This window comes from Asterias rubens, unplaced genomic scaffold (assembly GCF_902459465.1).
Source record: "Asterias rubens unplaced genomic scaffold, eAstRub1.3, whole genome shotgun sequence".
Lineage (NCBI taxonomy): Eukaryota > Metazoa > Echinodermata > Asteroidea > Forcipulatida > Asteriidae > Asterias > Asterias rubens.
The window spans coordinates 174,932-200,004 of NW_022985706.1; the positions used below are offsets into that span (position 1 = coordinate 174,932).

The 25,073-nt window shown below is 38.6% G+C and overlaps 1 protein-coding gene and 1 non-coding gene across 2 annotated transcripts; one reads left to right on the forward strand and one right to left on the reverse strand.

Annotated features, from left to right (window-relative positions):
• Positions 1-2,319: 2,319 nt before the first annotated feature.
• On the reverse strand, positions 2,320-24,759 carry LOC117305872. The gene is made up of 13 exons (XM_033790757.1): positions 24,674-24,759; positions 18,740-22,493; positions 18,109-18,185; positions 16,841-16,991; positions 15,491-15,651; positions 13,923-14,074; positions 13,069-13,149; positions 12,200-12,311; positions 8,154-8,231; positions 6,831-6,958; positions 5,278-5,394; positions 4,499-4,609; positions 2,320-2,480 (listed from the first exon to the last, which is right to left on the reverse strand). The coding sequence occupies exons 2-13, from the start codon at positions 22,470-22,472 to the stop codon at positions 2,393-2,395; spliced, it is 4,989 nt and encodes a 1,662-aa protein (XP_033646648.1). The 5' UTR covers positions 22,473-22,493; positions 24,674-24,759; the 3' UTR covers positions 2,320-2,392.
• Trnas-gcu lies at positions 15,058-15,130 on the forward strand. Its single transcript has one exon. It is a non-coding gene; the product is annotated as a tRNA-Ser (tRNA).
• Positions 24,760-25,073: the final 314 nt, after the last annotated feature.

Sequence of the window (25,073 nt, forward strand, 5' to 3'; positions counted from 1 at the left end):
AGGGTTTATTAATTTAATGTATCATATACAGACGTTCCTTTTAAGAAGAAGTTTGGTTATCGAACGAACGGCCTTCCACTGCCGAAATCAACAAAAATAGCAATCTGACTGACACATACCGAACAAAGATATTGACCAATGAAGACCGCCAACAAAGCACAGTTTGTAGAGAGCTGGGGTGGATTTCACAAAGGTAGTCCTAACTTAGGACTAGTCCTAGGCAGTGCTAAGAGATATGACTGGTCCTAACTCATACTAACTTAGGACTGGTCCTATCTCTTAGCATTACCTAGGACTAGTCCTAAGTTAGGACTACCTTTGTGAAATCCACCCCAGGTATCGTTAACCGGAGGTCATTGGGTAAAGTCCCGCTCCGGTCAATTTGTTTTTGTTCAACCCCGAAAAATTATCAACAGACCCTCGTATATAACGTCACGACACCCCAACAGCGCCCTCACTGAGGTCATTGAAGACCCATCATTGGCTGAGAGTTATCCAAGTCCAAACAATGCGAGAACAACAAGATGGTTATGAACTTTACAGTATTATACAAGCCTTACTTTGGTTATCAAGTGTGCGGCCTTAACTCTCACTAAAGAAATCAACAAGTATTATCATACGATAGACCATCGCATATGCCATCATAAGATCCAAACAACACCCTTTCTGAGGTTATATTAAAGACCTATCGTGCATTTGCTGAGATTTGTGCGCTGCGCGTTTCCATTGTTTGAACTCAGCACGGCAGCCATAAGATTCTGACTGTTTTGAACTGTTATTTTCTTTTTGCACTTTAACTTTTAACTTTTTGTCTTGGTGTTTTTTGTTGTATTTCCTAGGTTCATCGATGGAAGATATCAAATGAATAGTAGCAAATAAAAAACAAACACACAAAAAAACAAACAAAAAGGAAAATAAAATAAAGTAACTTTCATAAAATAAGGAAAACATATTTTTAATTCACAAACAGCAGATGTGCAAAACATCTAAGACAATTTCAACCCCAAACATATTCGTAACCTTAAGCCCAACCCAAAACCCCAAACTTAACCATAACCTTAAGCCCAACCAAAATCTATAGATTCTTTAAACCACACAAGGGGAAACTTAAATCCCACAATAATTATTTACAAATACCTATAGATTCCAACTCTTTTCGTCAGATGCCAAATAATTGCACAATATAATTTACAAATATCCTTACTAGTCTTATACTATAAAAACAATATTGCTTTTTCATTACTAGCAAACTTCTTTTTGCACTTTAAATATACAAGGCACAAATATTTTTTGTTATAAATTGCTGAATTAATAAACACACCACTTCAAACGAAAGGCCACTTCGGTTATTTACACTGGCTTACATTATTTCTATTTGATTGCAAAAGCCTCTTGTAGTTGCATGTGAGACCTTGCCTGTATCAATTAAGACATAATGCAGAAATTGTTATTATATATAAAAAAATAAACAAATAAACACTTACTTAAAATATTATAGATTACAAAGTTCAACGTGCTAAGTTTGCAGCAGGGATAAATATACATATTTGCATCTCACCTCATATATTGTATGTTAAGTACTGTACTACTACTTGAGTACAATTTTGATGGCACATGCATCTGTACTTGGTACTAGGCCAAGTACAATTTCTATGGCACGTACACAAAGTCCATACTCAGAAATTGATTTTAAAACAACCTCTACTTTCATGTACTCAATACTTAAACTTGAGTACTACTGGAGTACTGTTTTGATGGCACATGAACTCACACCTATACTCGGCTAGAAAAACACACATACTCAAAGTCTGTACTCAATTAAAAAATAACCTGTACTCAAAGTCATTGTACTCATTACAAGACTGAAAACGTACTTGGACTCTGATTTTAAGTACTTGGTACTACTCAAGTACCATTTAGGAGGCACCTGTATTAAAACTCACGTTTGGCATGCAAAATACTTGTATGTACTACATCCGGGCTCATACTCGGTTCTTCATTGAAACAAAACTTGTTTAGTCTCTGATTTCAAATACTGGGTACTAGTACTCGAGTACTGCTCAAGTGCCATTTCGATAGCACTTTTTTATACTCGCCTCATACTTGACTGAAAATGTAATTGAACTCTGACTTCAAGTACTTGGTTCTAGTACTTCAGTACTATTCAAGTACCATTTTGATGGCACTTGTCACTATCGAAAGCTGCTTGCTGTAGGCTTCTAACCAAAAAGATTTTGTGGCCATTAATTTTAAGAGTGATACACCAAACATAGGCCTGATTGCTTCGTTTTTGAAAGGGCAACGACGCCGGGACCAGGGGCATGGAGGTGATCGCCTTCATTGCCTCCATGAAGTATCAGGCCTTCAAATGCATACCTTCCCTTTAAGAATCTCATCCAAACTGGAGACATGGATACTGCTGCTTTAACACACCGAGGTTACGAAGCCCTTTCACTCCATAAAGGTGCAGTGTCTTCAGTCTATAAGGTCAAGAAAAATAAAATAATATATCAGCAACTGATCAGGTCACACTGCCTTGAATCGGGCGAGATGGTCTATGAAAAATTTTGAAACCGTTTTTTTTTATGAAATCGATATAGTTAGAAAGATTTTTGCATAGTAGAATATAATGATCCACACAAATAAGCCTCGAAATTGCACTGTTTGCACATGCACGGTCAGCCATTTGGTTTTTGACTCAACAAAAAAAGGCCGACCACTTTAGTTCACGAAGTAAAAGGAAAACCATGCAACTCCAAGGTATATTTGTGTGGATCATTATACTAAAAAAAATTGAGAAAACATCCTTCTATAACCATATCCATTTTATAACAAACAGTTTTAAAAAGCTTTTTATAGACCAACTCGCCCGATCCAAGGCAACGTGTCCCATTAAAATGTACGTTTACCGAACCTTCATGAGGCCTCTATCTTTAATGTATTTGAAAATGAGTGGATCACAAAACTGAATTAGGGTCTTTAGCAGCCCCCTTTTAAAAACAAAATAATACAATTTGTTACTTGAAAAAATTAACAATAGAGTTAGGCCTATACTTATTCACAGAAAAAGCCAAAAAAAGGATGACAATATAACCCGTAATTTTGTACGTAGTAAATAATATAAAAAGACATGTAGGCCTACATGGTACATAATGCAGTAGCCCCTATGGGCAACATAAAACATCAAACAATGAAACACAATGTAGTTTGAAGCAATTTGTTACAAAAATGATGTCATTCAAACAGACTTTAAAAGTCCCTGGACAATCAGAAGATAGTTAGCTTGGCGTATATGAATAGGTAAGTCAAGGCATTATGAGTGTGCAATGAATTTAATAGTAATAATAATAAGCAGTATTTATAAAGCACCACAATCCACCTAAAAATACACTTGAGGTGCTTTAAAGATACCAATATGTAAAAATAAGAAGACAATAAACTTGTTGAAAAATCTGTAAACAGGTCTCAAGAGCATGAAACTTCTAGATCCTTAAAGGAGTCCTAAGAATGAGGTATTGAATACAAAAAGAATCGTTGAGCAAAACAATACTACACTTCATAAATGCAGACAATGAAAATATAATTAGCATAAAAGAATCAATCAAAATACATGAGCAATTAAATCAAAGGAATAGGCAAGAGTAATACACTTCATAAATGTAGACAATGCAATACAATCAAAATACATGAATAATTGAAAGATAGGAATAGGCAAAGGATAACACACTTCATAAATGCAGACAATGAAATATAGAATTAGCATACAGGAATCAATCGAAATACAGGAACAATAAAATGAAAGGAATAGGCAAGAGTAATGCACTTCATGAATGTAGACCAATCAAATATACAATCGAAATACATGAATAATTGAAAGAAAGGAATAGGCAAAGTTTAACACACTCCATAAATTAATGCAGACAATTAAATATACAGTTTGCATAAAAGAATCAATCGAAATACAGGAATAATTGAAAGAAAGGAATAGGCAAAGTTTAACACACTCCATAAATTAATGCAGACAATTAAATATACAGTTTGCATAAAAGAATCAATCGAAATACAGGAATAATTGAAAGAAAGGAATGGGCAAAGGATAACACACTTCATAAATTAATGCAGACAATTAAATATACGATTAGCATATAAGAGTCAATCGAAATACAGGAGCAATAAAATGAAATACAGGAATGATTGAAAGAAAAGGAATAGGCAAAGGATAACACACTTCATAAATACAGACAATAAAATATATGATTAGCATTCAAGAATCAATCGAAATACAGGAGCAATAAAGTGAAAGGAATAGGCAAAAGTTAAATACACATTCAGTGGTTGCCAGCTAGTCTTACTTTAAGTAGTTTTTAAGCAGTTTGATTTCACCTAAGTCATGCGTATTTCACAGGTTGTGCGCTTGCATTCTCAAAGTCATAGGCATTCTTCGCTTAGGCACAACAGAATGGTAATTGCAAACGACTTCTTCGAAAGTTAGACTTACTTTTTGCAGTTTTTAAGCAGCTTGATTGTTGCGGCCTCTGTGATGTCCTTACAACAGTTGAAGCGAGCTGACACAAGCGTCTTGTTACAATAACTGGCCAGAGCAGAGACGCTGAAGACAACGGGAAAAACAAAATGTTATCAGTCAGGATTATATGATAACTATGTATCTGGGCATGTTCCGACACCTTTTGTTCCAACACACCTACATGTAAATCCCTTTTCCCACTGGATCTGGAAGTGTGGAAGCGTCGAAGGACAACGAGTTCAAACTCTGGAGTTTCTGATCAGCAGAGTGTTGGTTCGAATCCCCAGCCATGACACTTGTGTCCTTAAACAAGACACTTAACCATTGCTTCCTCCTTCGTAAAGTTGTTGGTCCCATGTTGTGTAACGCATGTAAAAGCAGTGAACTTTTTATCGAAAAGAGAAGGGGTGCGCCCCGGTGTTCCTGGCTGTGGCTGCTGTATGCGCCATAGCACCTTGTAAACCATTAAAAGGTGCTACATAATTGGGTCTCAGAATTCATCTCTGCAATAACCTATCTTTCTGAACGTTTTCATATATTCTGTTCCGCGTGTTAAGTACCTTGTTTGGTAGATACGTGTGCTATATAAGACTTCAATATTATTATTATCTCTTTTCCCTGTTGAATGCAGCCCTGGGGAGGACCCAGGACTTTTTTTACCGAAGGTAAACAACAAGTTGGTCCTTGCATCTTTGTATCACTCCTGTACCCTACAATTACCAATCCTGCCCCCGTTGAGTTCAGTTGATTACCTTTTGTGGTCAACCCCTGTTGAGCTGACATCAAGTGAGGTCAAGTGATGACAACAGGTTGCTAAGGAACGCACTCCTTCATTGTTTACTTTCTTACATCCTGAGACATCCAAAGATCTGAAAAGAAAACAAGAAAGAAGAAGGAAAATAATGTATCAATCAAAAACAGAAACTTATCATCCTATATAATTGGTTTTTACCATCTTGGTCATGTTCCCGGTTTCCAATAACAGTAATGAATGCTGACATTCATTGCGCAAACATGGCACCAGACTTTTATTTCGTCCAGCCTCAGTTTGGTTACAATGAGTTGGAATGGAGTAGATGGCCACACCCTGATAAAGGTCTATAGGTAAACAATGCATCTTTGGCCGCACCAATCATGTACCGGACACCAACCCTCAGAATTCCGAGAAATGTATCATGTGATTCGGGCGATTCGTTTCTCAGCTTCAAATGCTCTTCTTGATTTCTAATCAACGAGGACACTACAAACATTATAGTTTCACAGGTACTTTCTACCATTACAATCTTTAAAACAAGTACATGTCAGTTTTCAGATATTAATTCCACAATTTTATTTTCTGGATCACTACCAAAGTTCGACCCTACTAGATCACACAAAATGAAACTAATCTATTACATTTCTCATGCACATGAAGCAGAAGCGTAAAGCCGGAACTAGAGTGTCATTTGCCGCAGGGGCTGGGGTGCTAAGGACATATGAACAACCCTCATCTACACCATAAGGACTTGATCACATTTTCTCGTTTATTCTTGCCCACGGCAAATCCACAAATCAGTTCCCCTAAGCTGGCTGATCACATTGTTCTCCTTGAAGGCACTGGACACGTTTGGTAGTTGTCAAAGACCAGTATTCTCACACCGAGTGTATCCCAACATAATGTGCATAAAATTAAAAAAATTGTGAAGATTTTGCCTCAATTGGTCATCAAATTTGCAAGAGAATAATGAAAGAACAAAAACTGGTTGCATTTGAGTGATTTCAGAAGCATAACTAAAAAGACTTCAGCTTAAGTCTTTTTTATTTTAGTGAGAAATTACTTCTTTCTCTCTTTCTCAAAAACCATGTTCCTTCAGATGGTAGTCTTTCTCACAATGTCTTATACTATCAACAGCTCTACAATGCTTGTTACCAATTGTTTATGCTTTGCAATTAATTTGAGTAGCTACCAATAGTGTGCCTTTAAGGCCTTGTAAAAGAAAAGAGAAAAAAAGGCCGCTTTCACATGAGTACCTGTAAGAAAGGTCATCAGTAATGGGTGCCGGTAGTCTGTCCTCGTGTGATTATTTAACAAGCTTTCACATGGCTTCTTATGACACAAATTTACCAATGTCCCTTGGGGGGGGGGGGGTTGAAGGTCATGCTTGTTAATTCACAGCACACTTTCTTCTACTAGAAGAGTGAGTTCTTAATTGTTCTCAGCGTTTCGACTAGTGTGCTCAAGTCACTTTGTATATAATGGGTAAAGCCAAAAGTGATATTCTTTATCCTGACGCAAATTTCAATCTACTAAATTTGTATAATTTACCTGATGGTTGAGAGATACGTTGCAATCTCGATGATAGCAGCATTAGTGATGTGGTTGCAATTAGCTAAGACAAGATTAATCAGTCTCTTACAGTTCCTGACGATCTTTCTTATACACGAATCTCTTATCTGAAAATATAAATATAAATCTTAATTGTAAACATAATAAATGTTGCAATAAGTCTACATATCCGGAGTTCTAACTGCGCTTGTCTGTTACTGCTGACAAAGCAATTTGTTGCTCTCTAGTGACCTTTTGACAATACCTGCTGACATGCGCAGCTGAAACTCTGAATAGGCTTATTGCAAAAGACAAAATGGCCAACCACACTTTAAGAGACAGATCGCCTTTGAACAAGAGGTTTTGGACTAAGAGGTTTCAAAAGTAGTAATTCACACAAATATCCTTAAAACTGTGTGGTTTCCCTTATCAAGTAAAACAAAAAACAAGGGACACTTTTTTGCATAAATACCATAGGTCTTTTGGTTTTGCCATTGTAAAATGATGCCTCCATACTCTATTTATTTATTTTTCTCACCCTCATTAAATAGCTTTGTTTATTGGTTATTCCTTAAAAACATTGTTTGTACTCTGTTTTCATGAAGTATGGAAATAAATATCAGTTTGAATGAATGAAAGCAGGTTGCAAACAGCTTTTTCTGATTTCTCTTGTCTAGAAACTTTGTTGATTTATTTTGGCAGTAGGCTCACTACAATTAATTATTATTTTTATAGTTACACTTAATATAATAAATATTTTGTCTAATATAGGTTTTCTCTGTCAATTTCGGCAAATGAGCAGCCAAATTTACCACCAATCTATTCTATTTCGCGCGAAATTGAATGCTACTGAAAAGGGTAATTCGATTTTGTTTTATGATTAGTCAAATGTAATGTTGCGTCATTCGATTTAACAAAATATTCATTCAATTTAACAATTCATCAAAGCACCATTCAAACTCGCAGACGGCCCTTGAGGCGTGTGTGTCACGAAAAAGAATGACGATACGCTAAATGGAACAGAGTGCTAAAGGAATTTGACTTGACTCAAAACAAAATTGAATGACCGAATTTTGAATTTGAAACGTAGTAACAACTGGAGAGGCAAAACAGCTTTAATTCAAACGCATGAAAATGAAATTGACTGCTCATTTTCCGAATTTGACCGAGAAAACCTATAATTACAATTATATAATTCTATATATTGTTATTCCAATCTATTATTATTTCTAATTCTATTATTTTTTTCTTTTCTTTTTTCAGAATTGATCTGCGAGTCAGAGATTCGGAAAGACTTTCAAAAACTAAAGATTGATTAATTACCTGCTTGCAGCCTCTGAGATCTAAATGTTGAAGATTTCTTAGATGTCCAGCTAAGACACTAATGCAGTCATCAGTCACCTGGCAATAGACAAAGACAATCTCATCACTTTATTAAAAGGGAAGGCATACATGGCATAGGTTTGAGGTAAGACACCTGCACTGAGACATCAAAGCTACATGTACAGACAGCAATGTAGGACAAAACCCTATGGATAGCCAACACAGTTTGGGGACATGAAAAATCTAACGAACTAAACTAATTGGAAGTTTGGTAATCACTCTTTAAAAACACAGTACACTATTGGTGATTGTCAAAGATCAGTCTTCTCACTTGGTGTATCTCAACATATGAATAAAATAACAAACCTGTGAAAATATGAACTGAGTTGGTCATCGAAGTTGCGAGATAATAATGGAAGAAAAAACACCCTTGTCACCCGAAGTTATGTGCTTCCAGATGCTTGATTTTTTCTTGAAAAACTACGTTACTTCAGCAGAGGGAGCCGTTTCTCACAATGTTGTACACTATTAACAGCTCCCAATTACTCGTTACCAAATTTTTATGCTAATAATTATTTTCAGTAACTACCAATAGTGTCCACTGACTTTAAGCTTATTATAGAAGGGAAATGTTTCCCAAAATGCCTTACACTATCAATACACGGCTGTAGGTTTCTAATCTAAGGTTTGTATTGCTATTAAAGGAACACGTTGCCTTGGATCGGTCGAGTGAGTCTTTGAAAAGCGTTTGTAACTGTTTTTTATAAAATGCATATGGGTAGAAAGATGTTGTAAAAGTAGAATACAATGATCCACACAAACATGCCTCGAAATTGCACGGTTTTCCTTTTACCTCGTCGACTAACACGGTCGGCCATTTATGGGAGTCAAATTTTTGACTCCCATAAATGGCCGACCGTGTTAGTTCGCACAGTAAAAGGAAAACCATGCAATTTTGAGGCAAACCTGTGTGGATCATTGTATTCTACTTTTAAAACATCTTTCCAACCATATGCATTTTATAAAAAAGGGTTACAAACGCTTTTTATAGACCAACTCGTCCGATCCAAGGCAACGTGTTCCTTTAACTTAAAGCTTGATTACAATGTACATGTACCACACATATACCTTCACTTTAACCTTGACAAAGCAGGCCTGTATGCTTCGTTTTTGAAAGGGCAAGGGCACCAAGCCATTTTCTTTTTGGTAAAGGGCACCCTATGGGTAAATTATAAATTTCTACTGCAGCATTACAAGACCACCAAGGCATGGAGGCGATTGCCTTCGGTGCCTGCGTGAAGTATCATGCCTGCAAAGGTCTGTTTCCTTTAAGATTAAGACGAGAAATGATAAGAATGGGGGCGAACCATCTGTCTACACTACAGGTGTCAGAAATCAATTGTCCCTTAAAGCAATTTATGCACTTAAGCTTCTGGGTTGTCGGAATGGATTCTCTCATGGCAGAAACATGCATCATCCAGCGGGGTTTACCGGTAACACTTATTCTTAACGCTCGAAGCTAAACAGGGAGTTGGTCTTTTCCGCTTCTTACTTTGCTTAAATTTCCGGGCAAAAGTTCATTTTCAGGTACGCTGGATGCTCCAACTCAAATATTCTTTAAAATAAAGTTTTGCAATCCATGAACAATTATTGCATTCCATTTAACATAGTCATTGCAGTGAAAAATATGTTGAATTATTAGTATTTGTTTAAAGCCATTGGACCCTTTCGGTTAAGAAAAAAACAAAAAAGTTCACAGATTTACAAATGACTTACAGGGTTTACAGAAGGTAGTGGTGAAAGACTTCTCTTGAAATATTATTCCATGAAATGCTTTACTTTTTGAGAAAACAGCAAAACAATATCAATTCTCGTTAACGAGAATTACGGATTTATTTTAAACACATGTTATGACACGGCGAAACGCGTGGATACAAGGGTGGGTTTTCCCGTTATTTTCTCCCGACTCCGATGAACGATTGAGCCTAAATTTTCACAGGTTTGTTATTTTATATAGAAGTTGTGGTACACGAAGTATGGGCCTTGGACAATACTGTTTACCGAAAGGGTCCAATGGCTTTAAAGGGAAGGTACAAGTTTGGTAATTACTCAAAACAAATATTAACTTAAAAACTGACTTGGTAACGATCATTGCAGAACTGTTGATAGTATAAAACATTGTGGGAAACGACTCCCTCTGAAGTAACAGAGCTTTTGAGAAAGAGGTAATTTCTCACTAAAATACTAAAAGACTTAATTTCTCACTAAAATACTAAAAGACTTCTAGCTAGAAGTCTTTTATTCCTATCTGAAAGCACACAAATTCGTCCAACAAGGGTGTTTTTTCTTTCATCATTTTCTCGCAACTTCGATGACCAATTGAGCCCAAATTTTTACAGGCTTGGTATTTTATGGTTATGATTGGATACACCAAGTGAGAAGACTGGTCTTTGACAATTACCAAACATGTACCTTCCCTTTAAAGGCAGTGGACACTATTGGTAATTACTCAAAATAATTATTAGCAAAAAACCTTTCTTGGTGACGAGTAATGGGGAGAGGTTGATGGTATAAAACATTGTGAGAAACGGCTCCCTCTGAAGTGCCATAGTTTTTGATAGAGAGAAGTAATTTTCCACGAATTTGATTTCGAGACCTCAGATTTAGAACTTGAGGTCTCAAAATCAACCATCTAAATGCACACAACTTCGTGTGACAAGGGTGTTTTTTCTTTCATCATTTTCTCGCAACTTCGATGACCAATTGAGCCCAAATTTCCAAAGGCTTGTTATTTTATGCTTATATGTTGGGATACACCAAGTGAGAAGACTGGCCTTTGACAAATTACCAAACGTGTATCTTCCCTTTAACACTACTAGTGACTAGATTACATTATCATTGTTTTTTATTATTATTAATGATGTTTATTGCTACCAAAATGGATCACAGGATGAAAAGGAAGTATTATGAAACTCTTGGTTGTAGAAGACTTACTGTGTACTAACATGACTAATGTCTGAAACGTGCATAGGCCATTACCAGGTGCGGATGTGTATGTGTAATTACTTTTGATGCTTAGTGAATGATGGATTTATCAATGTGGAAAGCAAAGGCTTGTGTTAAAGCCATTGCACCCTTTCGGTACAGAAAAAAAAAAAAATTCACAGATTTGCAAATAACTTACAGGGTTTACAGAAGGTAGTGGTGAAAGACATCTCTTGAAATATTATTCAATGAAATGCTTTACTTTTTGAGAAAACAGTAAAACAATATCAATTCTCGATAGCGAGCATTACGGATTTATTTTAAACACATGTCATGACACGGCGAAACGTGCAGAAACAAGTGGAATTATGGAAACGTGTGGAAACATGGGTGGGTTTTTCCGTTATTTTCTCCACCGACTCTGATGACCGATTGAGCCTAAATTTTCACAGGTTTGTTATTTTATATAGAAGTTGTGATACACGAAGTGTGGGCCTTGGACAATACTGTTTACCGAAAGGGTCCAATGGCTTTAAAACAGGTCATGTGAACAGACAAAGGTTTTACATTATGCTTTTTTGATGATATTTTTTGATGATATTTTTGTAAAAGGTCTCGGACATACATGTATGTATATTAAAGGAACTGGATACTATTGGCTTGACATAAAATCTTACTTGGTAACAAGCAATGGAGAGCTGTTGATAGTATAAAACATTGCGAGAAACGACTCCCTCTGAAGTAACGTAGTTTTTGAGAAAGAGGTAAATACTCACTAAAATAATAAAAGGCTTCTGGCCAGAAGCCTTTTATTCCAATCTGAAAGCACACTATTTTGTACAACAAGGGTGTTTTTTCTTTCATCATTTTCTTGCAACTTCGATGACCAATTGAGTCAAAATTTTCACAGGCTTGTTATTTTATGCATATGTTGCGATACACCAAGTGAGAGTACTGGTCTTTGACAATTTAAACCCGTGTAAAGAACTAGCCTGGCAAATACATGTATGCACAGGAAGACTATTCCGAAGAAATCGAGCACCATCAGGCTAGAGACTTACCCTATAGCATTGTCCGATATTAAGAGTGCGAAGATGTCTGCATTCTTTGCCGATCAATCGTAGAGTCTCAGGTGACAACTGAAGACATCCCAACACTTCAAGGACTTGTAAACTGAGAAGGAAACAGTGAAGGTTCTTGTTAATATAAGGAGGTATATATGACAATCCAAAACCGTAAAGCAGAGACGTCTACAGTTTGCGTACAGCTGAGTGAAGCCCAGCCCTAGTTTGAATGTGAAAAGAAAAACAAGATGCATGATACAAGTTTAGCAGCGAAGTTAGCTACTCGTGTGAACAGAGTTAATAATAATAATAATATGAAGCATTTATATAGCGCTCTACGGAGAACAGAGCGCTTTACATGAGACTATGACAACAAAAGAAAAACAAACAAACTAGGATGGGTGGGGAAAAAGAAATGTCTTGAGGAGGCTTTTCAATACAGGCAACGAGATCGCCTCTCTCAGACCCGCGGGGAGCTCATTCCATAGGCGAGGGGCAGCTATGGAGAATGAGCTATCCCCAGCTTTCCGTCTAGTTCTAGGAACGGAAAGCCGGGTCTGATCAGCTGATGACTGGAGTTGTTGCCTGTATTCATCAGCAGTATTGGAGTTGTGGGAATGAACAAGTTCAACCAGATATGATGGAGATTGGGTGTGGAGAATTTTGTATACATGAGTGAACATTTTGAAGGTTATACGTTCTTTAACAGGGAGCCAATGCAGCATTGCAATCAGGCCGGCAGAAGGCTGGTCACGACCACACGCAAATACTAGCCGAGCGGCCTTGTTTTGCAGATGCTGGAGTTCACTGCCTAAACTGTGTGTCAGTTATCCACTTATTGCAGGTCAAATTATATAACTACTCACCTCTTTCCATGTCTAGTGATGACTTTCCTAAGACATTCATCAGAAACTGACTGGCATCCATTCAGACATAGAGAGGTCAACCTGCATTCAAACCATATCCAACGTAAACTGATTAAAAGCACATTTTAAAGAACGCTATAAGTAGAGTGTGGGATTGAGTCCCGGCCTTCACACTTTTGTTTTTAAGCAAAAAGTGTCTTGCTTAAAACATTAATTGCTTCATACTTTGAATGTGATGTTAATAGACCCTGAGAGCCTGGTGACATTTCATGGTGGTGCTGAAATGGCAATTCTTAAGTTCCCCGGTTCTGGCTGGGGTCATGTGACCTAGAGCCCAGCACATAATAGAGAAGGAATTCGCAGATGCAGATGCACCACAGCACCATGCAAACTGTGACATGGTGCTATGTTAATAACTCAGTTTTATATTTCAAACATAGCTCTGTATACCTTGTAGAAAACTAATCCCGAGTGCTTCGAGACGCCGTCAAGCATGTATGTTTTCAGTTGGTGGTTCTCAAGTTCTCACAGAAAGTTTGTCTTTGAAAGAAACTGAAGGGAAAACGAACTGTTCCGAATGAATAATCAGACCATGGGCCAATTTCATAGAGCTGCTTAAGCAAAAAATTTGCTTAAGCACAGAAATAGCTCGCTTTTTTTACACATGTTACTGGCCAAAATGTCATGCCATATACATTGCTTATGACTAGTATTTAGCTGTTGTTTACTTAGCATAACAATTAAGTGGAGTCTTGGCCAGTAATCTGATTTTACTAAGCAATGAATTTTTTGCTTAAGCAAAATTTTGTGCTTAAGCAGCTCTATGAAACTGGCCCCATGAAGTGAATCCATACCTTTTGCAGCTGTCTGATATTGCAGCCAGTCCATTATCAGTGACTTGGCACCAGCTAGCGTCTAGGGACGTTAGATATTGACATCTTGAAGCGTGTAGGAGTAAAGAGTCACCGGTCAAGTCCCCACCTGTACATCCGCTTACATTCAACTCCTGAAACAAATAGCAGTAAACATAATCAGACTTAAAATTGGTAAGCATATTCTTCTTCTCACTGTTAAGCCTGGTTCATACTGTCTGCGAATGCAAATGCGATACGAACTTTGACACCACAAATTCTCAATGAATACTTTGCAACAGTTAAACTGTGCTCAACTCGTAACATACATTCCCTGCCAAAACATCCCTGTGGTTCAAAAATTTGCTTCATATTTGCATTTGCAGGAAGTATAAATCAGGCTTTACAAAAACAAACCAGTAAAAGCAGTGGACACTATTGGTAATTACTCAAAATAACTATTGGCAAAAAACCTTACTTGGAAACGAGTAATGGGAGTTGTTGATAGTATACACATTGTGATAAACGGCTACCTCTAAAGTAACGTAGTTTTTGAGAAAGAAGTTATTTTCCACGAATTTGATTTTGAGACCTCAGAATTAGATTTTGGGGTCTCGAAATCAATCATCTGGAAGCACACAACTTCAGGTAACAAGGGTGTTTTTTCTTTCACTATTATCTCGCAACTTCAATGACCAATTGAGCTCAAATTTTCACAGAATAGGTATTTTATGAATATGTTGAGATGCACCAAGTGAGAAGACTGGTCTTTGACAATTATAAATAGTGTCCAGTGTATTTAAGCCTGGTTCATACTTGCTGTGAATGATAATGCGATACGAACTTTGACACCACAAATTCTCAAACGAATACTTCACAACGGTTGAACTGTGCTCAACTCCTGACATACATTCCCTGCCAAAACAGACATGTGACGCCACAATTCGCTTCACATTTGCATTTGCAGGAAGTATGAACCAGGCTTTACAGAAACAAACCCACTGAACCATTTCATAGCGGTTTTTAAACAAAATGTACATACTGACTGTCAACAAAGACATGAGGAAATTCCAAAACTGTTCTGGGTGTACAAAACAAAATTGTGAATGATAACAAAATAGGGACACTGCCAATATAGGGCTAGATCGCTCAGTTGGTAGAGCGCTGGCACGCTAATCCAGAGGTCGTTGGTTCGAATCCCACTCTAGTCAATTCTTTGTTCAACCCCAAAAATCATTTCAAAACTTACCCAGTCAGTTTCCCTTGTGGTTTATATTGATATCTGAAACCAAAAAGTCGCATCCCCTTATGGTGATCCCCTAGCTGCCGCTTCCCAGGTTGTATCGTAATTTGGGTGTGATCCCTGGCTACACGGCAGTTAACGGTTGTATGGCTTCTGATTGGCACCCCCGAACAAAGATATTGACAAAATAGGGACACCGCCAGTATAGGGCTAGATAGCTCAGTTGGTAGAGCGCCGGCACGTTAATCCGGAGGTCGTTGGTTCGAATCTCACTCTTGTCAATTCTTTGTTCAACCCCAAAAATGATAACAAATTTCATTTGTTTTACCTGAAGGCTGTCCGCACAGCTGCGGAAGAGATTGCGCAATCCATTCTCTGTAACGATGTTACCATGGCATTGAGTGATTGACAGGCTGACAGGATGTCTCTCACCAATCTGGGTCAGCCAGAAGTCTGTGACCTGCCTCTTGTGGAGTCCAATTGTTCTCCCTGTGTTTACAACAGAGACTAGGTTAAAGGCAGTGGACACTATTGGTAATTACACAAAATAATTTATCATCATAAAACCTTTCTTGATTACAAGTAATAGGGAGAGGTTGATAGTATAAAACATTGTGAGAAACACCTCCCTCTGAAGTGATGTAGTTTTCGAGAAAGAAGTAATTTTCCATGAATTTGATTTTGAGACCTCAAGTTTAGAATTTGAGGTCTCGAAATCAAGCATCAGAAAGCACACAACTTCGTGTGACAAGGGTGATTTTTCTTTCATTATTATCCCGCTAATTCGACGACCGATTGAACTCAAATGTTCACAGGTTTGTTATTTTGTGCATATGTTGAGATACACAAACTGTGAAGACTATTCTTTGACAGTTACCAATAGTGTACACTGTCTTTAAGTCATTCCTAGAAACTCCTGCAGAGCATGCAAGAACTTACATGTACAAGTATGTCAATCTAAGAATAATAATAATGTCTTTGAGTATGAAACATTGCGCTGCCAGCACCCCAGCAATGGCGCTGCAGCCAAGTCTTGGTCTATCGCTTTATTATTATAAGAACTTATTATTATTATTATTATTAAGATCACACCCATATGTTGTATCAAGTTTTTCGTTCTTTTCAGAACTGAGAAGTCTCCCAAACAATCCCAAAAATATATGTATAGCAAGACAGTTCCCTAAAAAACAAACTCTACCTGGCAAGTAGACACACACATGGTGTTACCGCAAACCAAATATAATATATTGATACCTCAACATGCAATGCCTCAAAACACATAATTAAGCTTGGGTGATATCATGATATTATCGAATATCGCGATATTAATTTGGAAACGATTTCGATATCAGATCGATTTGGTTTTAATGGAAATATCAATATATCGCGATATATCGCGATATCGATTCAATATCGCAATATCACGATGTATTTCCTAGCTGAGACATCTTGCACCCCATAGGTTTGGAGTAAAACCAGTAAAATAGGTCATTAGAACACCTCTCTTATGCTATGACTGTCTCTTCTACAACTTTCACTTGGAGTTTGAAGACTGATGATGTCAAATTTAATTAATCACGATTATATCGAAAATCGCGATATATTATCGGCGATATATCGTGAATAAAATAAATCGATATCGCCCAAGCTTGCACATAATATCTGAATGCCTACTCACACAAAGTATCATCCATAGCAATACGATGAAACCTGGAGCAGCTGACAGCACATTGGATGAGATCAGAGAAGCTCAAATAACTGAAGATATGAAGTAGAATTTCATCTGGTAGAAGCTCCCAGATAGAGAGACCCTCGCCACCTCTCGGACTCTGTCAACGAGTAAAGAACAATTTGATGAGTCTTCAAGATAACAATATGCACAGCGTTGCAGTCCCTTTAATGCTGGTTATTAAAGGCAGTGGACACTATTGGTAATTACTGAAAATAATTGTTAGCATAAAACCTTACTTGTTAACAAGTAATGGTGAGCTGTTGATAGTATAAAACATTGTGAGAAACAGCTCCCTCTGAAGTGACGTAGTTTTCGAGGAAGAAGTAATTTTTTACGAATTTAATTTCGAGACCTCAAAATCAGGCATCTGAAAGCACACAACTTCGTGTGACAAGAGTGTTTTTTTTTTCTTTATTATTATCTCACAACTTCGACGACCAATTGAGCTCAAATTTTTACAGGTTTTTTTTTTTACGCATGTTGAGATACATCAAGTGAGAAGACTGGTCTTTGACAATTATTAATAGTGTATAGTGTATTTAGGTGCTGATCAATTTACATCTCCTCCCAGATGTAAAGACAGTTTGTGTCATATTTTCAATAAACTAATTTTGTTATAAATGTGATTCACCAGAATTTGTGTTTTTGGTATAGGCCTACCATTTGACATTCACTGAGGTTTTGCTGACAATAGAAAGCAATTAGTCGACTATAAGATTTTCCAAACTAATGTACTAACTGGCCCAGCACAGAATCAGGGAGAGTCGTGAGCTCTGCTTTCTGCTCAACCAAATATGCCACAATTGGGGGCGTGCGGATTGTTCTTCAACCCCTAAAATGTACAGGGATGAGAGTCAATGCCGACAAAATTGTCTAAAACTGGGATTCAAATCTTCGGGGATACATTGAAATTATGGCATTTCAACCTTTTGATCCCCCCTTTGTAGTTATAGATTCTAAGGAGCTTTTGGGAACAGTATCCTCAGTGCTAGAGAAGTAGATCCAAGAGCATGTCTTATTTAATTTGAAGAAAAGTATTCTTTATTACCAGGTAGACTCTTAAAAAAGACTGAAATCAGACAAAAGACTGAAACATCTCATCCCTGAATGTACCCAGCTTTATGAAACGCTCTCCCTACATGTACATGTACCTGGCCCAGCACAAAATTGTGTGAAATAAACGTTGGCTATTTTGAGATGTCTGATATACTTACATCACACATGAGCTGGAGAGTTAGAGGAGGGATGTTATGGCTTGAGGATGTATTCAATGCTCTGGAAGCTAGACCTTCTGTTAACAAAAAAAAAAGATCATCAAAATGTATATTCAATCTTTCTGTCTTCACTAAATCAGTCATGACTACCCCATAAAACAATAAAAGGTAGGGTCATACTGTAGACAAGTAAATACTCCAACATAAACAATGAATGACAATAAAAACTTACTTAGTGAAAAGCACTGTATAGCTGTTAGTATTTAAAACTAATTTGAGAAAGGATTCCTTTTGAAGTAATATGGTTTTGAAAATGGGGTGATTGAGAATTTATTCATGTTTGAATCGTTTCTCAGGTTCCTGGGGGTTGGTGTCTGTTTGTGAATGCTGCGCCAGAGATGCAGTTGATAATGAGGGATTTGTAAACAAACGCATTGGGTGAAGTGTTCAAACAAAGTTTCTTGGACAACTACAAAAAAAATGTCTGTTCGTTTGCATTGGTAAGAAGATGAACTAAGAAAAAGTTCAAGTTGTTGTGCAGGGTTTTAAGATGATAAGAAGATGAACTAAGAAAAAGTTCAAGTTGTTGTGCAGGGTTTTAAGATGTTGTTTTAACAGTATCAACAATTACCTTTGAGTTGTGCTGAGTTGACTGCAAGAAACTCCTCCTTCATCATCTCTTGGCTCTGCCCTTCCCTGACGTCTTTTGATTCTCTCGACCTCCAACTTGCTGATTTAGGTCGTGACTTGTGACCTCTGACCCCTGGTTCGATATCGCCCTTAGGCGGGGCTGGTCGGGACTTCGCTGATGCTGGCCTCTTTGTCTGCACCAAGGGGGAGCCAGATGCTGTTAATGAATCAGCCAAGGGTAGCCTTTGGCCACTGGCCTGTAGACCATCTCCAACTGACCGTCTTGAACCCCATGTGGAGCTGGACGTTGCCCAGCGTCTGTTATACATTGGACTGTCAATCAGTTGTCCCGTTCTGCTCTTGTTGGTCGAAGATTTTGGCCGTGCAACACCCTGGCTGCTCCTCTGCGGCCCAGCACTGCTTGGACGAGGTTTGAGTTGTCTATCGCGGCCGTTCTCGTTCAATACATGTAGTTTGCTTACGTCATCTTGGTGTGGAAGGTCGAAGGTCACTTCATGAGCTGCTGGTTGACTATCAGGATTGTTGGGGTCCATATCAAGGACTTTAGAGCGTCTTCCAGTTTCGTTAGCAGCGAGCCACGCATCAACTCTTGTTGGCAAGTCACCTCCTTTGACGCTTTTACCATTGCCTTGTCCCCCAAGCACCTCTTCAACCACACCTGGACTTGCCACTCTTTGGAAGTCTCCACCGCCATCGATGCTCAATCTAGGAACGAAATTGGCAATTTTTCCCATCACAGTGGCCACATTGTCAGCGCCTTTTCTAAGAAGATCTTCATCTTGAACTTGTTGTGACACTTGGATGTCCCACGCACTCCCTGTGGTCATATCAGTACGGTCAGTATAAGCAGGAGCAGCAGAAAGATCTAACTTGTCGACAAATTGAAGAACAGAACCTTCTTGGTCTCGTGATTTTCCATCGAGAAAAACAGCTCCACAAACCTGACATGAAGAGCTCAGGGTTGTGTTTAAACCATTACACTCTGGGCACGTCTTAACATTTTGGTTTTGAACATCATCCAGTTTGGGAGCGTCACCAGCTGGTCCGACCAAGAGTGGTTCAGCAGTCGGTAGACTCTGTGATGTCTTGAAGATATCTTCAACCATCAAGTCATCCTTTTCAACTCTTTCTTTACCAAGAGTCAACTTGTTTGACTCAAATGCACTACTTTCCACTTGTTGAATTTGACTTTTACGAGGAGAGATCTTTTTCTGATGGTCTCTTCTCCTTTCATGATGTTCTCTGACCCCATCAACGTGTCGCTCTGGAGTCTTTGGCCGCCTCGGACTTGGATTCCTCACAAGAGCTTCGGAACTATTTTTAGGTTTATGTCGTTTTACTTGAGAACTTTTCCTTTCTTTGTTTGGTGGTCTGGGTTTGAATGCGCCACTTTTCGTCAATCGATCTGGATCAGAGTCTGTACTCTGCTCGGAGCAAAGAAAGTTACCGATTTCAGTTCCCAAAGGAAGTGGGAGAGGGGCAGAGTTCATTAGTATGTCTTCATTGGTGTTGGCGTCTAAATTGTTCAAGCGGACAGCACGTGTAGAAACAGAACTTGACTTTTCTTTAGTTTTAGAGTGACCTTGCTTGTTTTCCAACTTATCATCACGTAAAGATTTATCCGTTGAAAAGAAATCGTCAATGTTATTGCAGGTGGCGGCCTCTTCTTGCTCACTTTGAGAGTTTAAGGAACATGCTTGTCGACTCCTTGACTTCTTCGGCAAAGGCAGTTCGGGGTCGCGCAAACGGTCGGATGCATCAAGGGTACTTTTAAAACTACTTTCTGTCCCGTAGAATTCCTGGTCTCGGGCAGGCTTAACCTCGTTGAACGTAGTCACTTGTTTGAGAGGAGAGAACGGTCTTTCTTGAGGACGGTGAGTGCTTAAACCAAGGTCCTCATCAAGGTCATCCCTAGCTTGGTCAATAATTTCTTCACCAACTTCATCTTCCCAAGTGTTATCAAGCTCAGATGAATCTTGGTGACTTGATGGCTGGGGCAAGTTGCTTTTCACTCTAAGGTCCTCAAACAGCCCCAGGCCCTCCAATTCTCTTGAAGTTATTGCGGGTTGGGAAACCTTAGGTGTGTAATGGTTTTCTGATTTTGAAGACTTTTCCTTTAAAGGACCTTCTGCAGGCTCTGAAAAGCTCACATCTTCTTCATCAAAACCACGGTTATTGGACTCAAGATTATGTTGAGCTCTCGATGAACTTGTCTCCTTCGCTAACTTCTTCTTCTTCAAGTTCTTGCTCAGACTTTGAATGTATTTTCTCAGGATCTCATCTCCTTGCTTAGCTGCTTCCTGTAAAGCCCCGAGGTCAAAGGTCATGTCATTCTCCAGAGATTCCGAGGAGGTATTTCCTTGAGGGACATTGAGGGTATCCCCACCGCCGTCATTCTTGTCTAAATCTGAGCTATGGAAAGATGGCGACTGATGTTTGGAGACTTTCTTGGAAGTCAAATGAACAGAATCGTTTGATGGAATGACATCGACCATCTCACCTTCTTCAGAAACTTGCTGTTTCCAAGACCTCCTTACATCGTGTTTTAAGCTTGATGGCATGGGAGTGAATATGCCCTCGACTGCTTTCTCACTTGATAATGGTTCTTGACGGCCAACCGGAGCTACTGGCTTCATCCTCGGGTCGTGATGCGATGAACCGGCCAAGAGTTCGCCATGCATTTCATTCCTCATCTGACGCACCTCCGTCATCTGGTGTAGTATATTCTGCGCGTACACCGCACTGTGGTCGTCTGCTGCCCTCACCGCTGGCTGCACAATAGCGTCATCCTGGCGATAGATGTACTTCTTTAAGTGTTTCTTTCTTGAATCAAGATGCTCTCTATGAACACTGGAGGATGTCTTATCTCCTCTGTCAAGACGCTCTGTGAAATCGAGATGATATCTGTAATCAGCTGGATCTTTCAAATCACCTTGATCTCCGAAATCTATGCCATCTCTTGAAAATTCCTGATCAGCGAGATAATCCTTATTTGTTGAGGACGAGTTATCTCTTGAATCATACTGTCTTGAAACAAAATGATCACCAATTAAATCAGTATGAGTTCTTGAATCAACATAATCTCTCACATCAGTAGATGCATCATCTCTTTTTAAAACTGCTTTTGACTTTCTCGTTATTTCAACGTTTAAACCCTGGCGATGTGGTTTTTGAAGATGATTTCTGAGTTGAGCCTCATAATCGCTTGAGGCAGTTTCGTAACTGCCTTGAATTGGTGGTTTTGTAGTCGAAAGATGAACTACTTTGTCAACACTTCCGTTTGCTCGAGATCTTGGTTTGTGCGATCGGAAAATCTCTTCAACATCGTTAGATATCTCAAACTCCTCAGAGTTAATCATCTCCATCGTTGATTTTCTTTTTTCCGCAACTTGTTGATAACTGATTCCATTGCTCTCGGGTCTATTACCCTTCCGAGAATTTCGTTTATCTTTTCCATTAGTATCAAGAAAGTAATGCTGCGTTTTCTTGCTTGATTTAGGAATGGCACCAGTCTGGCTGTAAGTTGTGGCTCCATAACTTGAACTGGTCTTGGGTCCATTTCGTTCTGTTTGTCCGTTTGTTTTCAATGGAGAGTTGGTCGTGCTTGGTTTCTCTTTTGAGGGTGGGCTCGGACTTTGGGGATAGTGTTGATCAAAGTAAGCGAGTCGTTTGAGTCGTAGGTCGCTCAGTTGAGGTTTTCTTGCACTCTCCATGACCGAAGAATCACAAGTTACCTACATGTATCAAAATGAAGTAAAGATTATTAAAGGCAGTGGACACTAACTATTGGTAATTACTCAAAATAAATGTTAGCATAAAACATTACTTGTTGAGAAGTAAATAGGGAGAGGTTCATGGTATATAACATTGTGAGAATTGGCTCCCTCTAAAGTGACATAGTTTTTGAGAAAGATGTAATTTTCCACGAATTTGATTTCGAGACCTCAAGTTTAAAATTTGAGATCTCGAAATCAAGCGTCTGAAAGCACACAACTTCATGTGGTGTAGTTATCTCGCAACTTTGACGACCAATTGAGTTCAAATTTTTACAGGTTTGTTATTTTATGCATTATGTTGAGATACACCAAGTGAGAAAAATGGTCTTTGACAATGACCAATAGTGTCCATTGCTTCAAGTAAAGACGTGATTAGGGTGAAAGCCCAGAAAAATGAAAGTGGGGATTGCCTTCAAATCACTCAGTAGTTTGCTGACATGGAGTTGCTTTATAGTGAGAAAATGAGTTGTTTATGTACGAAACACCTACACAATATGTACAGTACAATGGGTGGTTCGATGAGCTTCCCTGGGCCTACCACGGTCTGCCCCCGGTATGTTCGAATAGCTTTGACGTCATTCCAGGGGCTTACCCGGGTCAGCCCCAAGTGCCATGCTTGTGGAGTGGGTCACTTTGGGGCAGGCCCTAGGTGCATGGCGTCACCACGAGCGAGTGGATGAGCCATCGTTCAATAAGCTCTTGTCAGGGCTCACCCTAGCCTTTAGTCAAGGCGCACGCGGCACACCGGATGGCAAGCACATCCCCAAAAATGTAACGCACGAAAAAAGACTATCACCGCGAGCGGCGAAGCGCCTTTACCAACTTGTTAAGGGGCCTTATATATGTTTTTCTTTACATTTGCCAACGATTTTGGTGGGAGAAAATGTAATGCATAATGCATTAGCGTGGTGAGTTTGCTGGCCAATAAGAAGCCACAATTACTTGCATGACGTCACAAGAACATTCAATGCAAATTCGTTACATTTTCTCCCACGAAAATCGTTGGCAAATGTAAAGAAAAACATAAGGCCCCTAAAACGAGTTGGTAAAGGCGCTTCACCGCTCGCGGTGATAGTCTTTTTTCGTACATTTTTGGGGGCTGTGCGTGCTATCCGGTGTGCTGCATGCGCCTTGACTAAAGGCTAGGCTCACCCGAGTAAGCACCTTGGGGTCGACACAGGGGAGCTAATCGAACGCACCCATTGTTAATGTTTGTGCAGTGTTGAAGTACAACCATAGCATAATTTTCTTTTTCTAGCCTAAGCTAAGTAGGCCTAAGTCAATTTCATAATTTATAACAATAGCAAATTGTGTTCACTCACTGTCAGACTGTTCAGTGGTCTGTCAAGTTACACAAACATAACAAGTTTCTGTTTCACGCCACCACTTTTTCATTCAATATGAATGGTATCCAATTTGGATAACTTTCTTCTGTATGGCGCCACCAGTTTTCACTATATTTTTTACAAAAAGGGATATCTCATTCACATGACATTATTGAGGTAGGCTAATGAATAAGATAGGGCCTAGGCCTACATTGTATTATATTTTCGTATCGAATGAAAAAGTGGTGGAGCCATAATGGAAACCTTTCCCGGACGGGAAAGTTATCAAAAATAGTAAAGGAAAAGTTTCCGTATGGCGCCACCACTTTTTCATTTGAAATAAAATAATATAGTATCTAATTTACCTGATTGATATATCCCTTTTTGTAAAAATGAGTGAAAAAGTGGTGGCGCCATACGGAAAGTTATCCCTAACGAGTAGTACTACCAGGCTACTTTTATTTTAAAACACTTGTTTGTTTTAGGCCTACTTTACTTTACGTACATGACGTACTACTACTTACTAGTACTAGCTCCCCTCAAACTTCAATGCACCCACATAATTATCAAAACACAAGATGACAACAACTTGACATGGCAACATATAATTAAGCATCTCTAGTTTAGTCATGCATGTCAACTCAAAAAGTCAATGTCAATTTCGTCTCTCTCGAAACGAGTAGATTTTGACTCGTCTGTCATGGGATGTGTGACAAAAAATAGCATTATTAAAGTAAAATAAAAAGTGACATAGCTAGGAAACACTGAACTCCCAATCGGTTCACAAGTCAGAGTCATAATCAGATTACATACCTCAAATTCTAGGACGGTTTGTAGATTTTTAGGAAGGTTTTTCGATGCTGTCAATCCCAAAGACCAAGCGTTTTTTTGACACACTGTTTGCGCCGTTGTTAATGGTGCTGGGTCAATTTTAGAGCTGGCACCAACACATTTTTGATAACGACCGTCACGCAGTTGTTCGAGCACCAACTTTCCATTATTTTCAACTGGAATATTTTTAAAGTAAAACCTTAAAATCATATTGCTTTTGTCCAAAAGCTGATCAAAAAATACCCAATCATGCAATTGCAATATGTATCATCGGGAAAATAGATTGAAAATATTAAGCAAAGTGGGAAAAAACAACGATTGACTGTGACCGTTGTTGACGGTCGTAAACTGACTATTTCAACTTATTTTTAACCTTGTTGAT

Excerpts from the sequence above, each read along its gene's own strand:
- LOC117305872 (XM_033790757.1), bottom strand. The coding sequence starts at position 22,472 with ATGGAGAGTGCAAGAAAACCTCAACTGAGCGACCTACGACTCAAACGA. Across the intron at positions 13,150-13,922 it reads ATATCAGACAGCTGCAAAAG|GTTGACCTCTCTATGTCTGA; the intron begins GTATGGATTCAC and ends GTTTGAATGCAG. Across the intron at positions 12,312-13,068 it reads ATCACTAGACATGGAAAGAG|TTTACAAGTCCTTGAAGTGT; the intron begins GTGAGTAGTTAT and ends TTTCCTTCTCAG.